The sequence below is a fragment of the Pan paniscus genome, chromosome 10 (genome assembly GCF_029289425.2).
Source record: "Pan paniscus chromosome 10, NHGRI_mPanPan1-v2.0_pri, whole genome shotgun sequence".
NCBI lineage: Eukaryota > Metazoa > Chordata > Mammalia > Primates > Hominidae > Pan > Pan paniscus.
Window position 1 is genome coordinate 111,925,204 of NC_073259.2, and position 18,405 is coordinate 111,943,608.

Here is an 18,405-nt window from a genome sequence, read left to right on the forward strand (position 1 = left end):
CACACAAGCCTGGGTGACAGAGCAAGATCCCTGACTCTTAAAAAAAAAATTTAAAAACTAGAGCACTATTTTCACCCTCAGCACTACTGACATTTAGGCTGGATAAATCTTTGTTGTGGGGGGCTGTCCTGTGCATTGTGTGATGTTTAGCAGCATCCCTGGCCCCTACGTACTAGATGCCAATAATAATCCCCCAAGACATGACAACAAAAATGTCTGCAGGCATTGCCAAAAGTCCCCTAGGTGGGAAAGGGCCCAAAATTGCCCCAGCTGAGAACCACTAAGCTAGAGAATAAAAACGTTAACCATCAGCATTTCTTAACTAAATCAGTTAGGAAATGGATGAACAGGTATAGGTTAAATATCTTAATTGAAAGAATAAAAGCTAGTACAGAAAACAAAAAAAAAATTTTTAATACATGTTTACATTAGAACACCTTCGATGTATTTCATGGTAGCTTGATCACGGGGATTATTATCCAGTAAGTTGGAAATTTCAGTTGCATATTCCAAAATGTGGTTTTCTTTTAAGTATTCTTCAGATGCTGACTTTGCCAGATTGTTCAAAACTCTGACTGCAGGGAATAAATTGGCAAAGAATATAATGCTTAAGGGTTTTCTTTTTTCCACAAAAGAATTAAGATGTCAATAGGCATGGCATTTAATATCATTTCATCACTGGCAATAGGCAGGTTTTTCTTAATAAATCCACTACTGACATATACTGCATGGAGGTTGGTTTTCACGTGACATGTTTGTGTATGCACAACAGTTTAGAGCCAAGGAGCCAAGACAATAGATTGAAACCAAATTCTGAGTTTATTTGCAAATGAACAGGTCAGAAATAGAGTGAAAATATGGATACAATGAAGCCAAGGTAACTGAGCCCTACAGAAGGCAGCCAGTACAGTCCTGCAATAAGACACAATAAAACTATACAGCCTTATAACAAGAAGCACACGAATGAGTCTCACAAACCCAATTAATAAATAATGGGTTGTACCTAGATATGCACTGCCTTGGGAATGCACTCTCTGCAAAGGCCCCGTAATTTTGTTCCTTTATTGAGAGTTAAATATTTTGACAATAATACAGACTCCTAAAGAGTAGAAAATGGTTTTTAAGCCACACTTTGTTATTGGAAGAGAAAAAAAAATTGTTTGGGCTGAATTGAGTTCCCTCAAAATTTGTATGTTGAAGTCCTAACCCCTAGTATCTCAGAATGTGATAGTATTTGCAAATAAGGTCCTTAAAGAAGTAAGTTAAAATGAGGTCATTAGGGTGGGCCCTAATCCAATATGATGGGTATCCTTAGAAGAAAAGGAGATAAGGATGGACACACATACATACATATGCCGAGAAAAAACCATATGAGGACACAGGGAGAAGGCAGTCATCTGCAAGCCAAAGAGAGAGGTCTAAGGAGAAAAACAAAACAAAACAAAAAAACCCTGCTGACACCTTGACCTTGGACTTCTGGCCTCCAGAACTTTGAGAAATGAGTTGCTATTGTTTATGCCACCCAGGCTGCAGTCCACTGATTGTTATGGCAGCTCTAGCAGACTCACAGAATAATGTTCCAAGAAGGTGTTATTAGAGCATTGCTGGCAGCACAGAAGAGCAGATTTAACTCCTTGTGCTATGGAATTCAGGCTTCATTAAGAAGGATTAGCATTAAGCTATCAAGTAGCATCTCTTGCCATCATCAGTAGTGCCTAATTCATTGCCCAATGCCCACTGTAGGCTTCTCTGTCTTCCTCCACCCAAGGCCTCATGCCTTGCTCTTGGACACCAGGGCAGGACAGTCATGTAACTGGTCTCTCTGTGTCCACTCTTACCCAACATGTAATCCATTCTCCATGCAGCAGCAAAAGTGTTCTCAAGACAGAAATCAGAGGTGTCATCCCCACCCTAAGTCCCCGCAATGGCTTCCTTTTGCACTTAGAATAAAATCTAAATGCCTGCCTGAGGCCCGAAGCCCAAGACCCTGCACAATCAGGGTCCAGCTGCCTCCTGCTCTTTGCTCACTGAGGCTTCCTTCCACTTCTAGGACAGGCCCAGCCCTCCCCCATCTCATGCTCTTCCCTCTACCAGGACTGCCCCCTCTCTCACCACATGTGGCTCCAATAGTCCACTGGGTCTCAGCTTCACTGTCTCCTCCCCAAAGAGGCATCTTGATCTGCCTTTCACAAATATTCCCCCCACCAACACACACACACACACCAATGCTCTAGCTCTATTTCTTGTTTGCATTTATGACAGCTTGCAATCATTTCACGGGTTGGCTCACTTCTATTTTCTGTGGCACCTCCTTTAGAGGGTAGAGTTGGTGCTCCTGTCTAGACCACTTTTCTGGACTCAGCATAGCACCTGGTGCATGCAGGCACTCGGTAAACAGCTCTTGAGTGCGTGAATGCTGGTCAGGGTGGAATCCTCATTCCCACCTCTTCATCTGCTTGCTCAAGCCATAAGCCCACACCTAACCCTTGTCAGGGGACCAGAACTACAGCATGCTCCTATCAAAGCTGCCACAAATGACTTCCTGGCATCCCATTTCACCAGGTCCCCGCTCCCCTACCCCTGCTGATTTGGTCTCCTTGGAAAATTAACACATATATATACCAAGCCATGGTGGCCTGACCCCTTGAAACTCTGCATTTTGGACTCTTCAGCTGCCTCTGGAGGGCCAGGCCCAGCTCCCACATAAGTGGCCCTGATTGCCACTGTGCCACATAAGTGGCCCTGATTGCCACCAAGGTCCCAGCATACCTGTGACCAGGCTTGCCTGCATTAGGACAACAACGTGGAAGCTAGACTCTATATACCAAGGATTAGAGCTTCATAAATGTCTAGAAGAAATTCTGTACAACAAGGAGTTGCCCAGACATGCTCTGGGGTCAGACAGCCTAGCTTGGACTCTCAGCTTCAGATTGATAGCTTCAGGAGCTGATGTAGTTTAAGTTATTTAATCTCTCTGACATTCAGCTATACATGCTGTATGAGGTATGTTTGAGGATAAAAGAGATCATCAGCATAAAGCACACAGTAAGCACTCAATGAATGATAACTATCACTACCAAAGTGAACTTGCAGATGAGAAACTTGGAGAGGGTAAGTAGCTTGCCCAAGGCGACATTTGATCTTCTAGCCATGGGACAGAATTGCCCGAGGAGACCTTTGATCTTCTAGCCATGGGGCAGATTTCAGAAACAGCTGCAATTCTCTACACTAGTCCTTACCCAACTACATTTTGCCATGCTATGCTACTCTGTACTTCCTCCTATCAAGAGGTAGAAACAGCCTGGTGACTTGCTTTGGCCAAATGAATGCGATGGAAAGAGGCATTGTACCAGTTCTGAGCCTAAGTCTAGGCTTCTGCTCTCCCTCTTGGAATCCTGTGAGCTGCCAAGTGAGGAGGACCAGGCTGTCCTCCTGGAGGATGAGGAACACATGGTCCAGCCACCACTGTCATCCCAGCCAGACAACCACCAGACAACTAAGTAAGGTTGGACCAGCCAGCCCCATCAGCCCTGCCAGCTGACCTCAGATGCTTGCCCGGGCCAAGCCCAAATCTGTTGAGCCCATCCTGGACCAGTAGAATCCCCCAGCTGACCTACAGGCTCATGGCAAATATAAACATTGTTTTAAGCCACAGAGTTTTGGGATGGTTTTTTATGCAACAAAATCTAATTGATACAGCCATGTAAGTGTGACACACGTCTAGAGACCTCTAGTATGACTGTAAATGAGTGAGTCAAAATTTCTTAATACCTTAATCCGCTAAACATTCTTTGTCTCTGCTATATCAGTGGTATCACAGTGGCCTCAGGCATCAAATACTGGAGAATAAAACATTGGCTGCCATTCATCAATTAGTACCTACTTATGTGCCAGGCACCATTCTCTGTGCTTTCCAGCTTTTAGTCTCACAACAATATGTAATGTGGATGCTATTTTTATCCCTACCTTATAAATATAAAAACTGTGACCCAGAAAGTTTAAGTAATGTCTCTAAAGGCACAGAGAGCTAATAAGTGAAGAAAAGGGGTTTAAACCCAGAAAAGCTGGTTTCAGAGTTGAACCATGATGCCCCCACCTTACTGCTTGAAGCTTCCTTCTCTGAAGCTCACCCTAACACACAATGACATTCTAGTAGGGTGGTCCATCAGAATCAGGAACACTTTATGTTCAATCCTCACATACCCACCAGCCCTCCAAAAACACCAAGTAGACTGGGCACCGTGGCTCATGCCTGTAATCCCAGCACTTTGGGAGGCTGAGGCAGGCAGATCACCTGAGGACAGGAGTTCGAAACCAGCCTGGCCAACATGGCGAAACCCCAACTATACTAAAAATACAAAAATTAGCCGGGCATAGTGGTGAGCGCCGGTAATCCCAGCAACTTGGGAGGCTGAGGCAGGAGAATCTCTTGAACCCAGAAGGCGGAGCTTGCAGTGAGCCAAGATCGCACCACTGTGCTCCAGCCTGGGTGACAGAGCGAGACTCTGTCTCAAAAACTAGACAAAACAAGACAAAAACACCAAGTAAACAAAACACACACATCCATTTCCTTTTTCTCACAGGTGGGAAGAGTCCAGGAGGAGATTGACTCTGTGACACACGAGAGGCTGTTCCCTCTGCATGTGCTCACCGTACCTTTCTGCTTCACCAAGTCCCGGCTGTCTTCTAAGTCACTGAGTGAAAGACACAGCATGCTTGACCATGCTTTCTGGAAATACTGGAACTCTTCCTGAGTCATTCCAGTTTCAAGATACAGTTCTCCAATAGCATTCTGTACTTTGAGAAGCATGTCTGTCATGGACTGGCTCTGTACAAAATGAAAAGGGAACCACCCCTAAGAAAACACAGCATTAGGATACATACAGATACCAGATACCTACCCAACAAAGGCTTACTCATAATGACATTGAAAAAGACTGTATGCTTTACATCATTTCTTAGGAAATTCTAAATATATATATAAGATAATGGTTATGGTGAAAGAAGTATTGGGAGGCATTGCAAATCCAGTTAATGTTTGTATTTTTAGTAGAGACAGGGTTTCACTGTGGTTGGCCAGGCTAGTATCGAACTCCTGACCTCAAGTGATCCGTCTGCCTTGGCCTCCCAAAGTGCTGGGATTACAGGCATGAGCCACCGTGCCCAGTGGAAATAAAAAATTTTAAAGAATAACGTGACAATGTCTTGCATGTGTTAAAGATTTCAGAGGAGGTGGTATCCAGAATTCAAATGAATAGCTGTGAACACTGCTTGAATTCAAATGTGACCAGAGAGCAGCTAACTTTATGTTTGACACATTTGTGCACAGAGACTTGAATTTAAATTCCCCTTACTGGTCTAGCATATTTATTTCAGGATGTAGGGGCCAAGGAAAAACTTATCCTTTACCCTCTGAAGTTTCGCCAAAAAAATCAACCGACAAAAGGCAGATTAATAGGAGAAATGGCATACACATTTGTTAGCACGCACAGTGGGGAATTATAGAATACAGACATTTTAATACCGTGCCTCTCAGGAGAAGGGAGATGGGGAAGTAAAGATAATTTTGGGGGGGTAGTAAATTATTTTTAGGGGAATTCAATGACCCAACGCACCACCATGCTCAGCTAATTTTTGTACTTTTAGTAGAGATGGGGTTTCACCATGTTGGCCAGGCTGGTCTTGAACTCCTGACCTCAAGTGATCCATCTACCTCAGCCTCCCTAAGTGCTGGGATTACAGGCATGAGCCACCACACCCAGCCCCAGAGATCAATTTTTAATAAACATATCACCTAAATCAGGGTTTCTCAACCTGGGCACCACTGGCATTTTGGGCAGGATAACCCTGCGCTGTGAGGAACTATGCTCTATGGGATGTTCAGCAGCACCTCTGGCCTACCCACTGGATGCCAGTAGCAACTCTCCCCCAAGCTATGACAACCAAAAATGTCTCCAGCCCTGCCAAATGTTCCCTGGGGACCAAAATTGTCCCCTAGTTGAAAACCACTGGATTAAATTTTAAAATGACTTTATCTGAAGAAATTATAAAAGCAGTACAGTACAGAATGCATATATCACAAATAACAAGCTCTTTCCCCTCAAGAATGTTAGTTTGCTATAACAAGCAACGACCACCCAAAAAGAATGTCAGGTACATAACAATGCATTTCTCAGAACAGATTTCTGTTTTTAAGTGATGTACGACTATATTTACATAGCATTAATATTCTTTACTAGCTCTTAAGACAGTTTGTAATTATATATTGATTTGAATAATCATTGGACTAATGTCTTATTAATAGTTATTTCTCCCAAATGACTGCAAGCTGCCTGAGGGGAGAAATCATGTTTGATTCTTGCTATTGTATCCCTGGAGCTCGGTTATGTATGATGAAGCCTCTATAAATATTTTGATCTCCATTTACACAGCATTAGAGAGGTTCAGTTACCACTTCAAAAGCGAAGTAATGTTAAAAATGAAATATGCCAAACTTGATTTGTATTAAAAATAACCTGTTAGAAACCAAAAAAAAAAAAAGAATGTCAGGCACATATTTCAAAGAAGTTGTTATTGCCCCAAATAGTCATAAAACCTCTTTTGGAAGTGCCTTCAGAGCCTAAAAACATTCTTTTAATAGTCTTCACGGTGGCTAGTCCCAAAGAACTTCTGCAAAAATATTTTGAAGATAGAATCATAAGATTGATGCCTCCAGAAGGAGCACTCTGAAGTGGGAAGTTCTCTTAAAAGCTTAAATCAAACTCCCTTATATTTCTCACCTAGGCCTCATTTGCTTCATTACTCAAAGACAGTAACAACAAAATAGCTACTATACTTAAGATCCTACTGTGTGCCAGACATTATGTGAAGTGCTTTATGCACCTTCTTACTTGACCGTGTTAACAGTCCCTTGAGATAGATATTAGAATCCTCAAAAATGAGAACTCACCAAAGCGCAGGTTAAAATTCCTACCAAGATCACACAAGCAGAAAGTGGCAAAACTGGGATTGAAATCTGGGTCAGTATGAAAACAGCCCATGCTCTGTTCACAATTGCATGCCACCTTCTAAGGGCATGGAGGAACCTGCCAGTTCAAATTGATTTATAGATTCACTTCTGACAGTTATTAAGCACCCACAGGCTATAATATGCCATGGAGGAACAAAAATTGATAAACAAACATGGTCTCTGCCATAAAAGGACTTTCATTGCTGAGTCTTTAAAGTCTCTTTACTAGAACTCCTTCTAGAAAGACATATGTTGATGGCGACGAGGGCAGTGTTTTATGAAAGTTTAAAGGTCTTTGTTTTAAAATAAAAACAGCTTTGTCTTGAGTTAGACTACCCTAAATCCACAAATTCTACTAAAATCAGTGAAAGTTAACACTTAAAAAAAAAAATAGCAGTTAGGCCAGGAGTGGTGACTCACACCTATAATCCTAGCACTTTGGAAGGCCAAGATGGGAGGATCGCTTGAGTTCAGAAGTTTGAGACCAGCCTAAGCAACGTAGCAAAATCCTGTCTCTCCAAAAAACTGAAAAACTAGCCAGGCGTGGTAGGGCACCCCTGTGGTCCCAGCTACTTGGGAGACTTAGGTGGGATGATTGATTAAGCCGGGAAGGTTGAGGCTGCAGTGAGCCATGATCACACCACTGCACTCCAGCCTGGATGACAGAGCAAGACCCTGTCCCCCCAAAAAATAAACTTACATTAAATAAAATAGTAGTTAAATGTCATCATAAGCATATAGTTGTTATGAGTTATGTTATGTTATGTTATGAGTTATGTTATGAGTGATGCTTTCATTGTAGTCAACAAAGCCAAAAGTTCATATTTCAGAAAAAGCAAATCAATATAGGGCCAAGACATCAATCAACCTTCCCCAATATCTCTTTTTTTTTTAGATGGAGTCTTGCTCTGTCGCCAGGCTGGAGTGCAGTGGAGCGATCTTGGCTCACTGCAACCTCCGCCTCCCAGGTTCAGGTTCAAGCGATTGTCCTTGCTTCAGCCTCCCAAGTAACTGGGACTACAGGTGCGCGCCACCATGCCCAGCTAATTTTTGTATTTTTAGTAGAGATGGGGTTTCACCATGTTGGCCAGGATGGTCTCAATCTCTTGACCTCATGATCCGCCTGCCTTGGCCCCCCAAAATGCTGGGATTACCAGCGTGAGCCACTGTGCCTGGCCTCCCAACATCTTTATGAAACTTATAACCAAGTCTTTGGCTAGTCTTTTATTAATTCACTTCAATCTACCAGTGTATTTCCATTTTTGCTTCACGAACATTTCTTTTTTTTCCCAAAGTGTCACCTATCAGTACTCATTCATTCTATAATGATTCCTATCTACTTATTGTTTGTTGTCATTAATGTGCAGTTCGGGCATGGGTTAAAATCATAGCTTCCTCATTGGCGAACAAAATGGATTCCTCTATGGCATTAAATTAATTTTACATGAACAAAGGTAAATAATATCTGAAAATATCTAACACAAAAGGAATAAAGTTTGAAGGAGTTAAAATATACTCTCAGTTTACCTGTACTAACATGTCCTCAACACTCAAGAACAACTCTTCTGCTTCATTGGTCTTGCCCATAAACTTCAAAAAACTCCCAATAAAGAACATTAATCGACACTTGTCAAGGACAGTAAGTTCAATAAGCCTGCATTGCAGCACTAGAATGGAAAGAAAAGTAAATAATCCCACAGCATGTTTGGAAAAGAACAAAGAGTACCCATTGCTTAATCTTAATATTGATATAGAAGTTAAATGCATTAGCCATAGTTCAGGTTCTCTCTCAAGGGTTCAGCACTTTGCTTGTATTAAGATTTACATATAATGCCAAACAGTTTATACTATGACATGAAAAATAACTAATAATCTTTGTATGTAAACGTTGAAAACTAGTCAAAAAAGAGTATTTATAGCTCAATCCATGCATTGCTCTAATTTGTATTTTGGGGTGATTTTCAGATAAGAAGAAAAAGATATTTAAATTTCTTACACCATTCTGCCCTCTGTTGCAACTATCTTGAACTGCTGGCTTTAACAGAAAGAAAATCCTAAAAGAACAAAATAAGGAGACATACAGTGTGTGTGTGTGTGTGTGTGTGTGTGTGTGTGTGTGTGTGTGTGTGTGTGTGTGTGTGTAGTTATACCTTATACACATATGAAAACAGAATTTTTTAACTTAAAGACCCAATTAAATACATGGTGCTGCAAAGCTTCATTTTTAGAATTTCCTTTTCCATATGTTCCAGTACCTAAATGTCTACATTTGTTCATTTGTTAAAATTATGGCATTTAATATGTTTGACATAAATATATTCTTTGCTCCTCATCTGTTCCTTTGCTCACGTTGAAGTCACCTCAGCCTTGACTGTTCTCCTGCTTTCTTTCTGCCTGTTTTTCCATGGATCACATTCCACAACCCTCAGCTTTGTAGGGAGGCTGGAGCTATGGTGCTTCAAGTCAAAAAGCAAAAACTAAAACACAGACAAGGGAGACAGAATGCTGAGAGCCAGAGTCCAGGACGTTTGTGCAAAGTGGCCGTTCAAGCAATGGGGCCTGGGGTGGGAATGAGAACTTAGAGGAAGAAGCAAGAGATGGAGCCTCTGAGTCAGGAGGAGCTGCTTGGAGCAGGCAAACAAGGATGCCTAGACAAACAGTGCAGGGATGGGCTCCTGCCCAGGGTGAGGCTTCTGCACATCCAGGAGGACTTTGCTTCCAGATTCCTGACAAGGGCTCAGGTTGAAATGGATGATGTCCATCACTGCATTTAATACTCAATTCAACAATCTCCTTTGCCTTAAGAAACCCTTATTCATAAACCCTTCCTCTTACCCTACCACATGCTCACATTCACTGACTTAGCACCAATGTAGAGTCTGAGAAGACAAACATAATTTTTCTCATTATAAAACTAATATATGTTTGTTATAGAAAACTTAGAAAATATAGAAAACTATAATTAAGAAATTTAAAAACCTATAATTGCATCAAAGGTAATCTTTAAGATATTGCTATATGACTTCTAATCTTTTGTGTGTACCATATAACACAAACACACACACACATATACACCTTTTTAAAATTAAAATTGGGATCATCCTACACCTAATGTAGATGTGCTAGATACTGGATATATATCAAACATAATACAATCAATCATTTCTGCTCTCATGGTACTTAAAATCTATCATAAACATAATGTGAACAATTTTCCATATCCTTAAATATTCTTTGAGAGCATACATACTTAAGACCAGATTTTATTCCATTTACAGATTATCATTAGTCAATTTTTCACTATTATAAGATGCTACCTAATGAGAATTATTCACAGAAATGTTTGTAAACACCCGATTATTTCCTTAGAACAATTTTTAGAAATTGAAAATCACAGTAGATTCGTATTTTTAAGGCTTTGATACATATTGCCAAATTACTCCCCAGAAAGATTGTCCCAATGTAAATTCTTACCTGTATCATGTAAAAGTACCTATTTTCTCACATCTTTACCAATATTATTATTGTTTATAAAAATCCTTGTAAAAAATAATTGCCAGTTTGGTACCTGAAAATATAGCATCCTACTGTTGTTGGGTTTTTGTTTGTTTGTTTGTTTGTTTTTTGGAGATGGAGTCTCACTCTGTTGCCCAGGCTGGAGTGCAGTGGCACGATCTCAGCTCATTGCAACCTCCGCCTCCTGGGTTCAAGCAATTCTCCTGCCTCAACCTCCTGAGTAGCTGGGACTACAGGTGCACACCGCCATGCCCAGCTAATTTTTTGTATTTTAGTAGAGACGGGGTTTCATCATGTTGCCCAGGCTGGTCTCGAACTCCTGAGCTCAGGGAATCCGCCCACCTGGGCCTCCCAAAGTGCTAGGATTACAGACGTGAGCCACTGCGCCTGGCCCCTACTGTTGTTTTAATTTGCATTTATTTGATTACTAGTGAAATAGAATATTTTAACATATTTATTAACAATTTATACTGTTTTTCATCGACTCTAACATGCCTCAATTGCAAGATGCATCCTTACTTCAGAAATGTTTAGTTTGAGAAAGTATGCATCTTAGAACCAATAGAATCTGGTATTTCTTCTTTAGTGAATTCATTTCTTCAGCAATCATTTCCTGAGCACCATGGGCACTTGTCAAGGACCAGGCAGAGTCCTGGGGGGAGTAGACAAAAGAGGAGTCAAAGCAGGCCCAGGCCCTGCCTTTTGGGCTGTCAAAATAATAAGGAAGACAGACCATCTCATAATCATACAAGTAGATACAAAATTAAAACTATGAAAATAATCATGAATGAGACGGTAATATAAACTGGAGAAGGTTTCTCCAGAAAAGTGACAATTCAACTGAGCATTAAAGAAAGAACAGAAAGTTTTGAAGCAAAATGGTGAGGGAGAATGTGGGAAATTCTGGGCAGAGAGAACAGCATGTCCAAAGGCTCTAGGGTAGGAAAAAGTGTGGAGTCTAGAAAATTGAAAGGAGAAGACTGAAGAGTAGAGACAACAAGGGCATTTGATTCAAGGGAAGGATAGAGATATAGAAAGATGCCAGTCAGCACCCACCCCATGCCCAGTGCTGCTCCAGACACAGGAGACATGGCGATAAACCCGAGAGGAAGGGGCCTACTCTCAAGGACCTGACTGCCAGTGGCTGGAAGGCCTACGGGCAGGGAAGCAGGAGCAGATTTTTTTTTTAAAGTAAAGAAGACAATGTCAGGTAGCAGTAAAAGTTACACAAAAAATTAAGATACATTAGCATGATCAAGAATGGCTAAACGTAACATTATATTGAGGAAGCCACTGTGAGAAAGTCATGCTTCAGCTCAGATCTGAATAAACAGAAAAAACTGGTGCTACAAATATCAATAATACAAAGAGCATTTTTGGCAGAAGTTAACAGTGGGTGCCAAGGCCCAAAGGGAAATGTACTTGAAGGACAAAAAGAAGGCCAATGTGGCTGGCATCTAGAGGTTAAGAAGAAAAATCGTAAAAGGTGATGTTACCCAGGCATGCAGGGGCCAAGTTATATAAGGTATTGTAGGTTAGGCTGAGAAGTTAAATTGTATCATAAGCACAACTGCAGCCCATTGGAGTGGTCTTAATCTGGGAAGTGACATGATTTGGTCTATATTCTTAAGACCTAATTCTGGCTATTGCACAGACAATACACTTCACAGGAACAAAAACTAAAGTAGGAAGACCAGTAAGTAGGCTATTACAATAGGCCAGGTGAGAGATAATAATGGTGGCATGGACTCACTAGAGTGATGCCAGTGAAAGGGATATCCCTTCTCACCACTTCTATTTAATATCATACTAGGAGTACTACCTAGTACAATAAGACAAGAAAAGGAAATAAAAGGTATACATAGTGAGAAGGAAGAAATAAAACTGTCTTTGTTCACAAATGCTGTAATTGTTTATGTAGAAAATCCCAAAGAATCAACAACTCCTGGAAATAACAAGTAATGTATAGTAGGGTTGCAAGATTCAAGGTTAACACACAAGTCAATTGCTTTCCAATACACCAGCAATAAACATTAGAATTAGGAATTAAAAACACAATGCCATTTGTAATAGCACCGAAAGAAAATAAAATGGGCATAAATCTAGCAAATTTAGAATCTATATGCAGAAAACCACAAAACTCTAACGAAAGAAGCCAAAGAAGATCTAAATAAATGAATAAGTATTCCACGGTGATGGACTGGAACACTCAATATTGTTTAGATGACAATTCAGTACTTGACCTATAGATTCAATGCACTTCCAATCAAAATCCCAGCAAGCTATTATGTAAATACTGACAAATTAATTCTAATGTCTATATGAAAAGGCAAAAGACCCCTAATAGCTATGTTAGCTCCCTAGGACTGCTATAAGAAATTACCACAAACAGGGTGGCTTAAAATAACAGATTATTCTCTTACAGTTCTGGAGGCTAAGTCCAAAACCAAGGTATTAGCAAGGCCATGCTCTCTCTGAAGGCTTCAGGGAAGAATCCTTCCTTGCCTCTCTTCAGCTTCTGGTGACTCTGTGAAATCCTTGGTGTTCCTCGGCTTGTAGATGCATTATTCCAATCTCCGCCCTTGTCTTAATGTGGTGCTCTCTTCTCTGTGTGCCTATGTTCAAAATTCTCTCTCTTATAAGAACTCTAGTCATTGGATTAGGGACCATCATAACACAGTATGATTTAATCTTAACTTGATTAGATCTGAAAATACCCTATTTCCAAGTAAGGTTAGATTCCAAATAAGGTTAAATAAGGAGGTTAGGAATTGAACATATCTTTTTTGGAAGACACAATTGTATCCACTACAATAGCCAGCATGGTACTGAAAAAGAACAAAATTAAAACATGACTACTATCCAACTTCAAAACTTACTACATAGCTACATTAATAAAGATAGCATGGTATTAGTGTAAAAAATAGACACATCAACCAATGGAACAGACTAGAGAGCCCAGAAATAAAGCCACACACCTACCACCATCTGATCTTCGGCAAAGTTGACAAAAACATGCAGTGGGAAAAGGATTCCCTATTCAATAAATGGTGCTGGGATAACTGGCTAGCCATATGCAGAAGATTGAAACTAGACCCCTTCCGTATAACATATATAAAAATCAACTCAAAATAGACTAAAGACTTAAATGTAAAACCTGAAACTATAAAAGCCCTAGAAGATAACCTAGGAAATACCTTTCTGGACATAGGCTCTGGCAAAGATTTCATGATGAAGACACCAAAAGCAATTGTAACAAAAACAAAAATTGACAGTGGGAACTAATTAAACTAAAGATCTCTTGCACAGCAAAAGAAACCATCAACAGAATAAAGAGACAACATACAGAATAAGAGAAAATATTTGCAAACTATCCATCTGACAAAGGTCCAATATCCAGAATCTATAAGGCACTTAAACAAATTAACAAGCAAAAAACAAACAACCCCAATAAAAAGTGGGCAAAGGACCTGCACAGACACTTTTCAAAAGAAGACATACATGCAGCCAACAAACATATGAATAAATGCTCATCATCAGTAATCACTAGAGAAATGCAAATCAAAACCACAATGAGATATCATCTTACACCAGTCAGAATGGCTATAAAAGTCAAAAAATAACAGATGGTGGCAAGGTTGCAGAGAAAAGGGAAGGCTCATACATTGCTGGTGGGAGTGTATATTAGTTCAGCCATTGTGGAAAGCAGTTTGGCAATTTCTCAAAGAACTTAGAATTACCATTTGACCCAGCAATCCCATTATTGAGTATATCCCAAAGGAATATAAATCATTCTACATAAAGACACATGCATGTGTATGTTCACTGCAGCACTATTCACAATAGCAAAGACATGAAATCAACCTAAATGCCCATCAGTGGTAGGTTAGATAAAGAAAATATGGGTCTGGATACAGTAGCTCATCCCTGTAATCCCAGCACTTTGGGAGGCTGATGCAGGTGGGTCACTTGAGGTCAGGAATTCGAGACCACCCTGGCCAACATGGCAAAACCCCATCTCTACTAAAAATACAAAAATTAGCCAAGTGTGGTGGTGCACACCTATAGTCCCAGCTACTCAGGAGGCTGAGGCATGAGAATCACTTGAACCCAGGAGGGAGAGGTTCCAGTGAGCCACGATCACGCCACTGCACTCCAGCCTGGGCAACAGAGCAAGACGCTGTCTCAAAAAGAAAAAGAAAATATGGTATATTCACAATTTGGAATATAATGCAGCCATAAAAAAAGAATAAGATCGTGTCCTTTGCAGGAACATGGAGGGAACTGGAGTTCATTATGCTAAGCAAACTAATGCAGGAACGGAAAACCAAATACTGCATGTTCTCACTTATAAGTGGGAGCTAAACATTGAGTACACATGAACACAACAAATGCACACACAACGAACAACAGACACTGGGGCCTACCTGAAGCTGGAGTGTAGGAGGAGGGTGAAGATCAAAAAACTACCTATTAAGTACTATGCTTATTACCTAGGGGATGAAATAATCTGTACACCAAACCCCCATGATATGCAATTTACCTATATAGTGAACTGCGCATGTACCTCTGAACTTAAAATAAAGTTTATTTTAAAATGGTAAAAAGATTTGAACAGACAATTCACCAAAGAAGATGTACAGGTAGCAAGTAAGTATACATAAAGATGCTCAACATCATTTGTTACTAGGCAATTGCATATTAAACCAGTAATGAGATACCACTATACACCTATTAGAATGGCCCAAATCCAAAAAACTGACAAAACCAAATGCTGATGAGGATGCAGAGCAACAGGAACCCCCATTCATTGCTGGAGAAAATGTAAAATTTTGCAGCCATTGTGAAAGACAATTTGACAGTTTCTTACAAAACTAAGTATGTTCTTACCATACGATCCAGCAAGTGTACTCCCAGATATTTACCCAATTGATTTGAAAACTTGTGGCCACACAAAAACTTGGATGTAAATGTTTATAGCAGGTTTATTCATAATCACCAATAACTGAAATTATCCAAAATGTCCTTCAACAAGTGAATGAATAAACAAACTGTGGTAAATCCATACAATGGAATATTATTCAACAATAAAAATAAATGAAGTCTAAACCATGAAAAGACACAGAGGAACCTAAATGCATATTAGTAATCTTCCCAACTGTACATGGCTGCCCTGATGATAGCTTAGAGAAGGACAGTGGTGGCAGAGATGGAGAAGTGAACAACTTTGAAAAACAGGAAGTAAAGAACGTCAGGGCTCATTGATGAAATAGACTTGGAGATGAGGTAAAGGAGAGGAAGGTGACTAGGATGACTCCAAGGTGGGAATTTCAGAGACAGTTCCTGGGAAAGAACCTGCTTTTGGAAGGATGTTCACAAGTTCAGTTTTAGGTATCTTAGGTCTAAGATGTTTTGGAGACCATATCCAAGTGCAGACTTACGTAGGCAGTTGGATACATAGGCATCATGTCTCTGAGTACCTCCATCGCTTGCTTGCACATGCCATATCTGCTCCTAGTCTGTCTCTTCTCATCTTTGACACAGTCCAGAACTGCAACTTCAGCTAGAATTGGATTTTCTTCACCTTGATGTGGCCCAGGGCTCCCACCAAAAACAAGAGTATTATGCCACAGGAAATCTATAAAAACTGACCCAAGCCTAGAAGCTGTCCTCTAGGCTCAAAGCCCTCCCTACCGGTCATCAATCAGAGACGCAACTTCCCTAGATGAGTGCCGCAAGGAAGGACAAACCTAGGCACCATGTAGACTGGGCAAGAAGCACCCAAGGAGATACAAGTTCAAGACTCCAAACTGCACATCATTTCCCATCAACCTGTTAGGTTTGTCATTCTCAAACCACCAGAGGGAGCCAAACTTCACGGTCCAGAGGGAAAAACTAGGAGAGAGGTGTGCACTCCATCCCCCAGCAGCAGCAACGAGGAGCGAGGAGCAAGAGAGACATCAGACACTCTTCCAGTCCCCCAGCCAACTAATGAAACTGAGGCACCCTTAGAAAACTCTGGGATTTTAAAGAACTTTCCAGAAGTAGGCAGCAGTCAAAAGTATAAGTAGCCTATTTATCTCTCAAAGCAGCAGGGGATAATGAAGAATGAGACCCTAAAAGGGGATCCTCAGTCATTTCCTGCATGGGGAGAGAGGCTAGGCAAGGAATTGGAGCTCTCTTTCTACTTTGAAGCATGCCTGCCTGGAAAGTTCTTCTCCACCCAATAGTGGGATCTGGCCCTCCCCTCCTCAAGCCTCTTCTTCCCACTGGTGGGTTTGGGGGAAAGGAGTTTTTGTCCTACATCCCCTTCCCCATCTGTCTGGCTTCAGTGGTGATGCCTGACTCTTACCTGATGCTCCAGACCCTAAACTCCTGCCCCCACCCTGGGCCCCAAAGTCCCAGCTGGGTTTGCACTTCCTGAGGCTGCTTGCTCTCCCCTCTCTGATCCACAGTCTTCAAATGTAGAACACAATGGATTCTCCTTTATTTTCCCCAAACCATTTGTTTGTAACAGACTTTTACAAAATGTCAAGTATCAGAGTAGGGCTTCAACACAGCATAGAGAAGATGGTAACTCAAAATGGAATCTGAAGATATTTAATTAAATTAATTCAGTTGACATCCATCCTCCCTTGGGGGAATTTCGAACTCTCAGTCCCAGTTTTCCTCCTGACCCTCTAACCCCTCCTTCTTCCCCTTGCTGCTTCCTTCTCCCCTGCTTATCCCTTGGAATTTTGTCCCAGGCCCACCTCTCTTTTCCCCTTCCCTGACAATCTCCTTCCCTCTCCTGGCTTCCATCCAGAAACAGGTATGCATCTCTGGACTGGCTCTTTTTCTGAGCCCAGTGATTACCCCCTCCCGGCTTTCTACAGTGACTCCAAACTCCACATGGGTTCTGTCCCCCAACCCCCTCCTTTGGGAGTGTGTCCTGTTTGGGTCCATGGCCGTGTCATCTACCCAGTCATTCAAGTCAGAGCCGTGGGAGTCATCTCTGACTCCTCCATTTCTTTGCACCCAATTGATGATTGCATCCTGTGGATTCTATTTTCAAACCTTCCACCCCACCTTCTAAGCCAACATTGTCTGCCATCTGGGTTATTACTACTAGCAGCTCTTCGTGACACCACACTTGTCCCTTTTCGTTTCATTCTTTACATAATACCCAAGGTGACCTTTTAAAACCAAACCTGTTACCATCTTGCTTAAATCCCCTCATAGCCGCCCACGGCTGTTTGGATAAGGGCTGACTCCTTAGCATGACCTTGGTACTTGGGCTCCTGCCTGCCTCTGCAGCCTCAGGGCTCCCTTCACTGTCCACCTTCTCTTGTAGCCATGCTGGACTCTTCAGTTCTTCAGACTCACTACGCTCCCTCTCAACTCTGGTTCTTCAACCATACTGTTCCCTCTCCCTGGAATTCTTTCCCCTTGTCACTCTGTCAGATTGAAGACAAGGAGCCACCTCCCTGCTCTATGTTCTATGCCACCACCACTTTGAACGTCTTTTCTCGGGCCAAATTGCTTTTTAATGTCTGTCATTTACACCTGACCATAAGCTGCCTTAAGGCAGGAACCGTGTCTGTCTTTTTGCTGTATCCTTGGCATCTAGCACCACGCATGGCACAAGCAGGCCCTCAGTTAGTAGTGTCAAATTAGTTTGGAGGAATGTCAGCATTTGCCCAGACCTCTTTGTTACAAAAGGAGGGCAGGGTTGAACTGACAGACAGCTCCCAGGATGGCGCACTATAAAACAGGATTTCTCCCAGAATTCTTTGAAAAAAAAATAGTCCAGTTAAGGGTCTTACCTCCAGCAGCACCCCAGGAGGGCGAATTGATTCAGGGCTGTGTGTGGCTACATAATCATGATAAGAAAACATGTT

At 41.4% G+C, this 18,405-nt stretch overlaps 1 protein-coding gene across 1 annotated transcript in view; it reads right to left on the bottom strand.

Moving 5' to 3' along the window:
• Positions 1-18,405, bottom strand: part of LOC100980751 (putative tetratricopeptide repeat protein 41) — an 85,958-nt gene that overhangs the window by 18,327 nt on the left and 49,226 nt on the right. Inside the window, 3 exon segments of the mRNA XM_008958010.3 lie at positions 428-575; positions 4,657-4,828; positions 8,537-8,676. Of these exon segments, the coding sequence (XP_008956258.3) occupies positions 428-575; positions 4,657-4,828; positions 8,537-8,676 (460 nt within the window).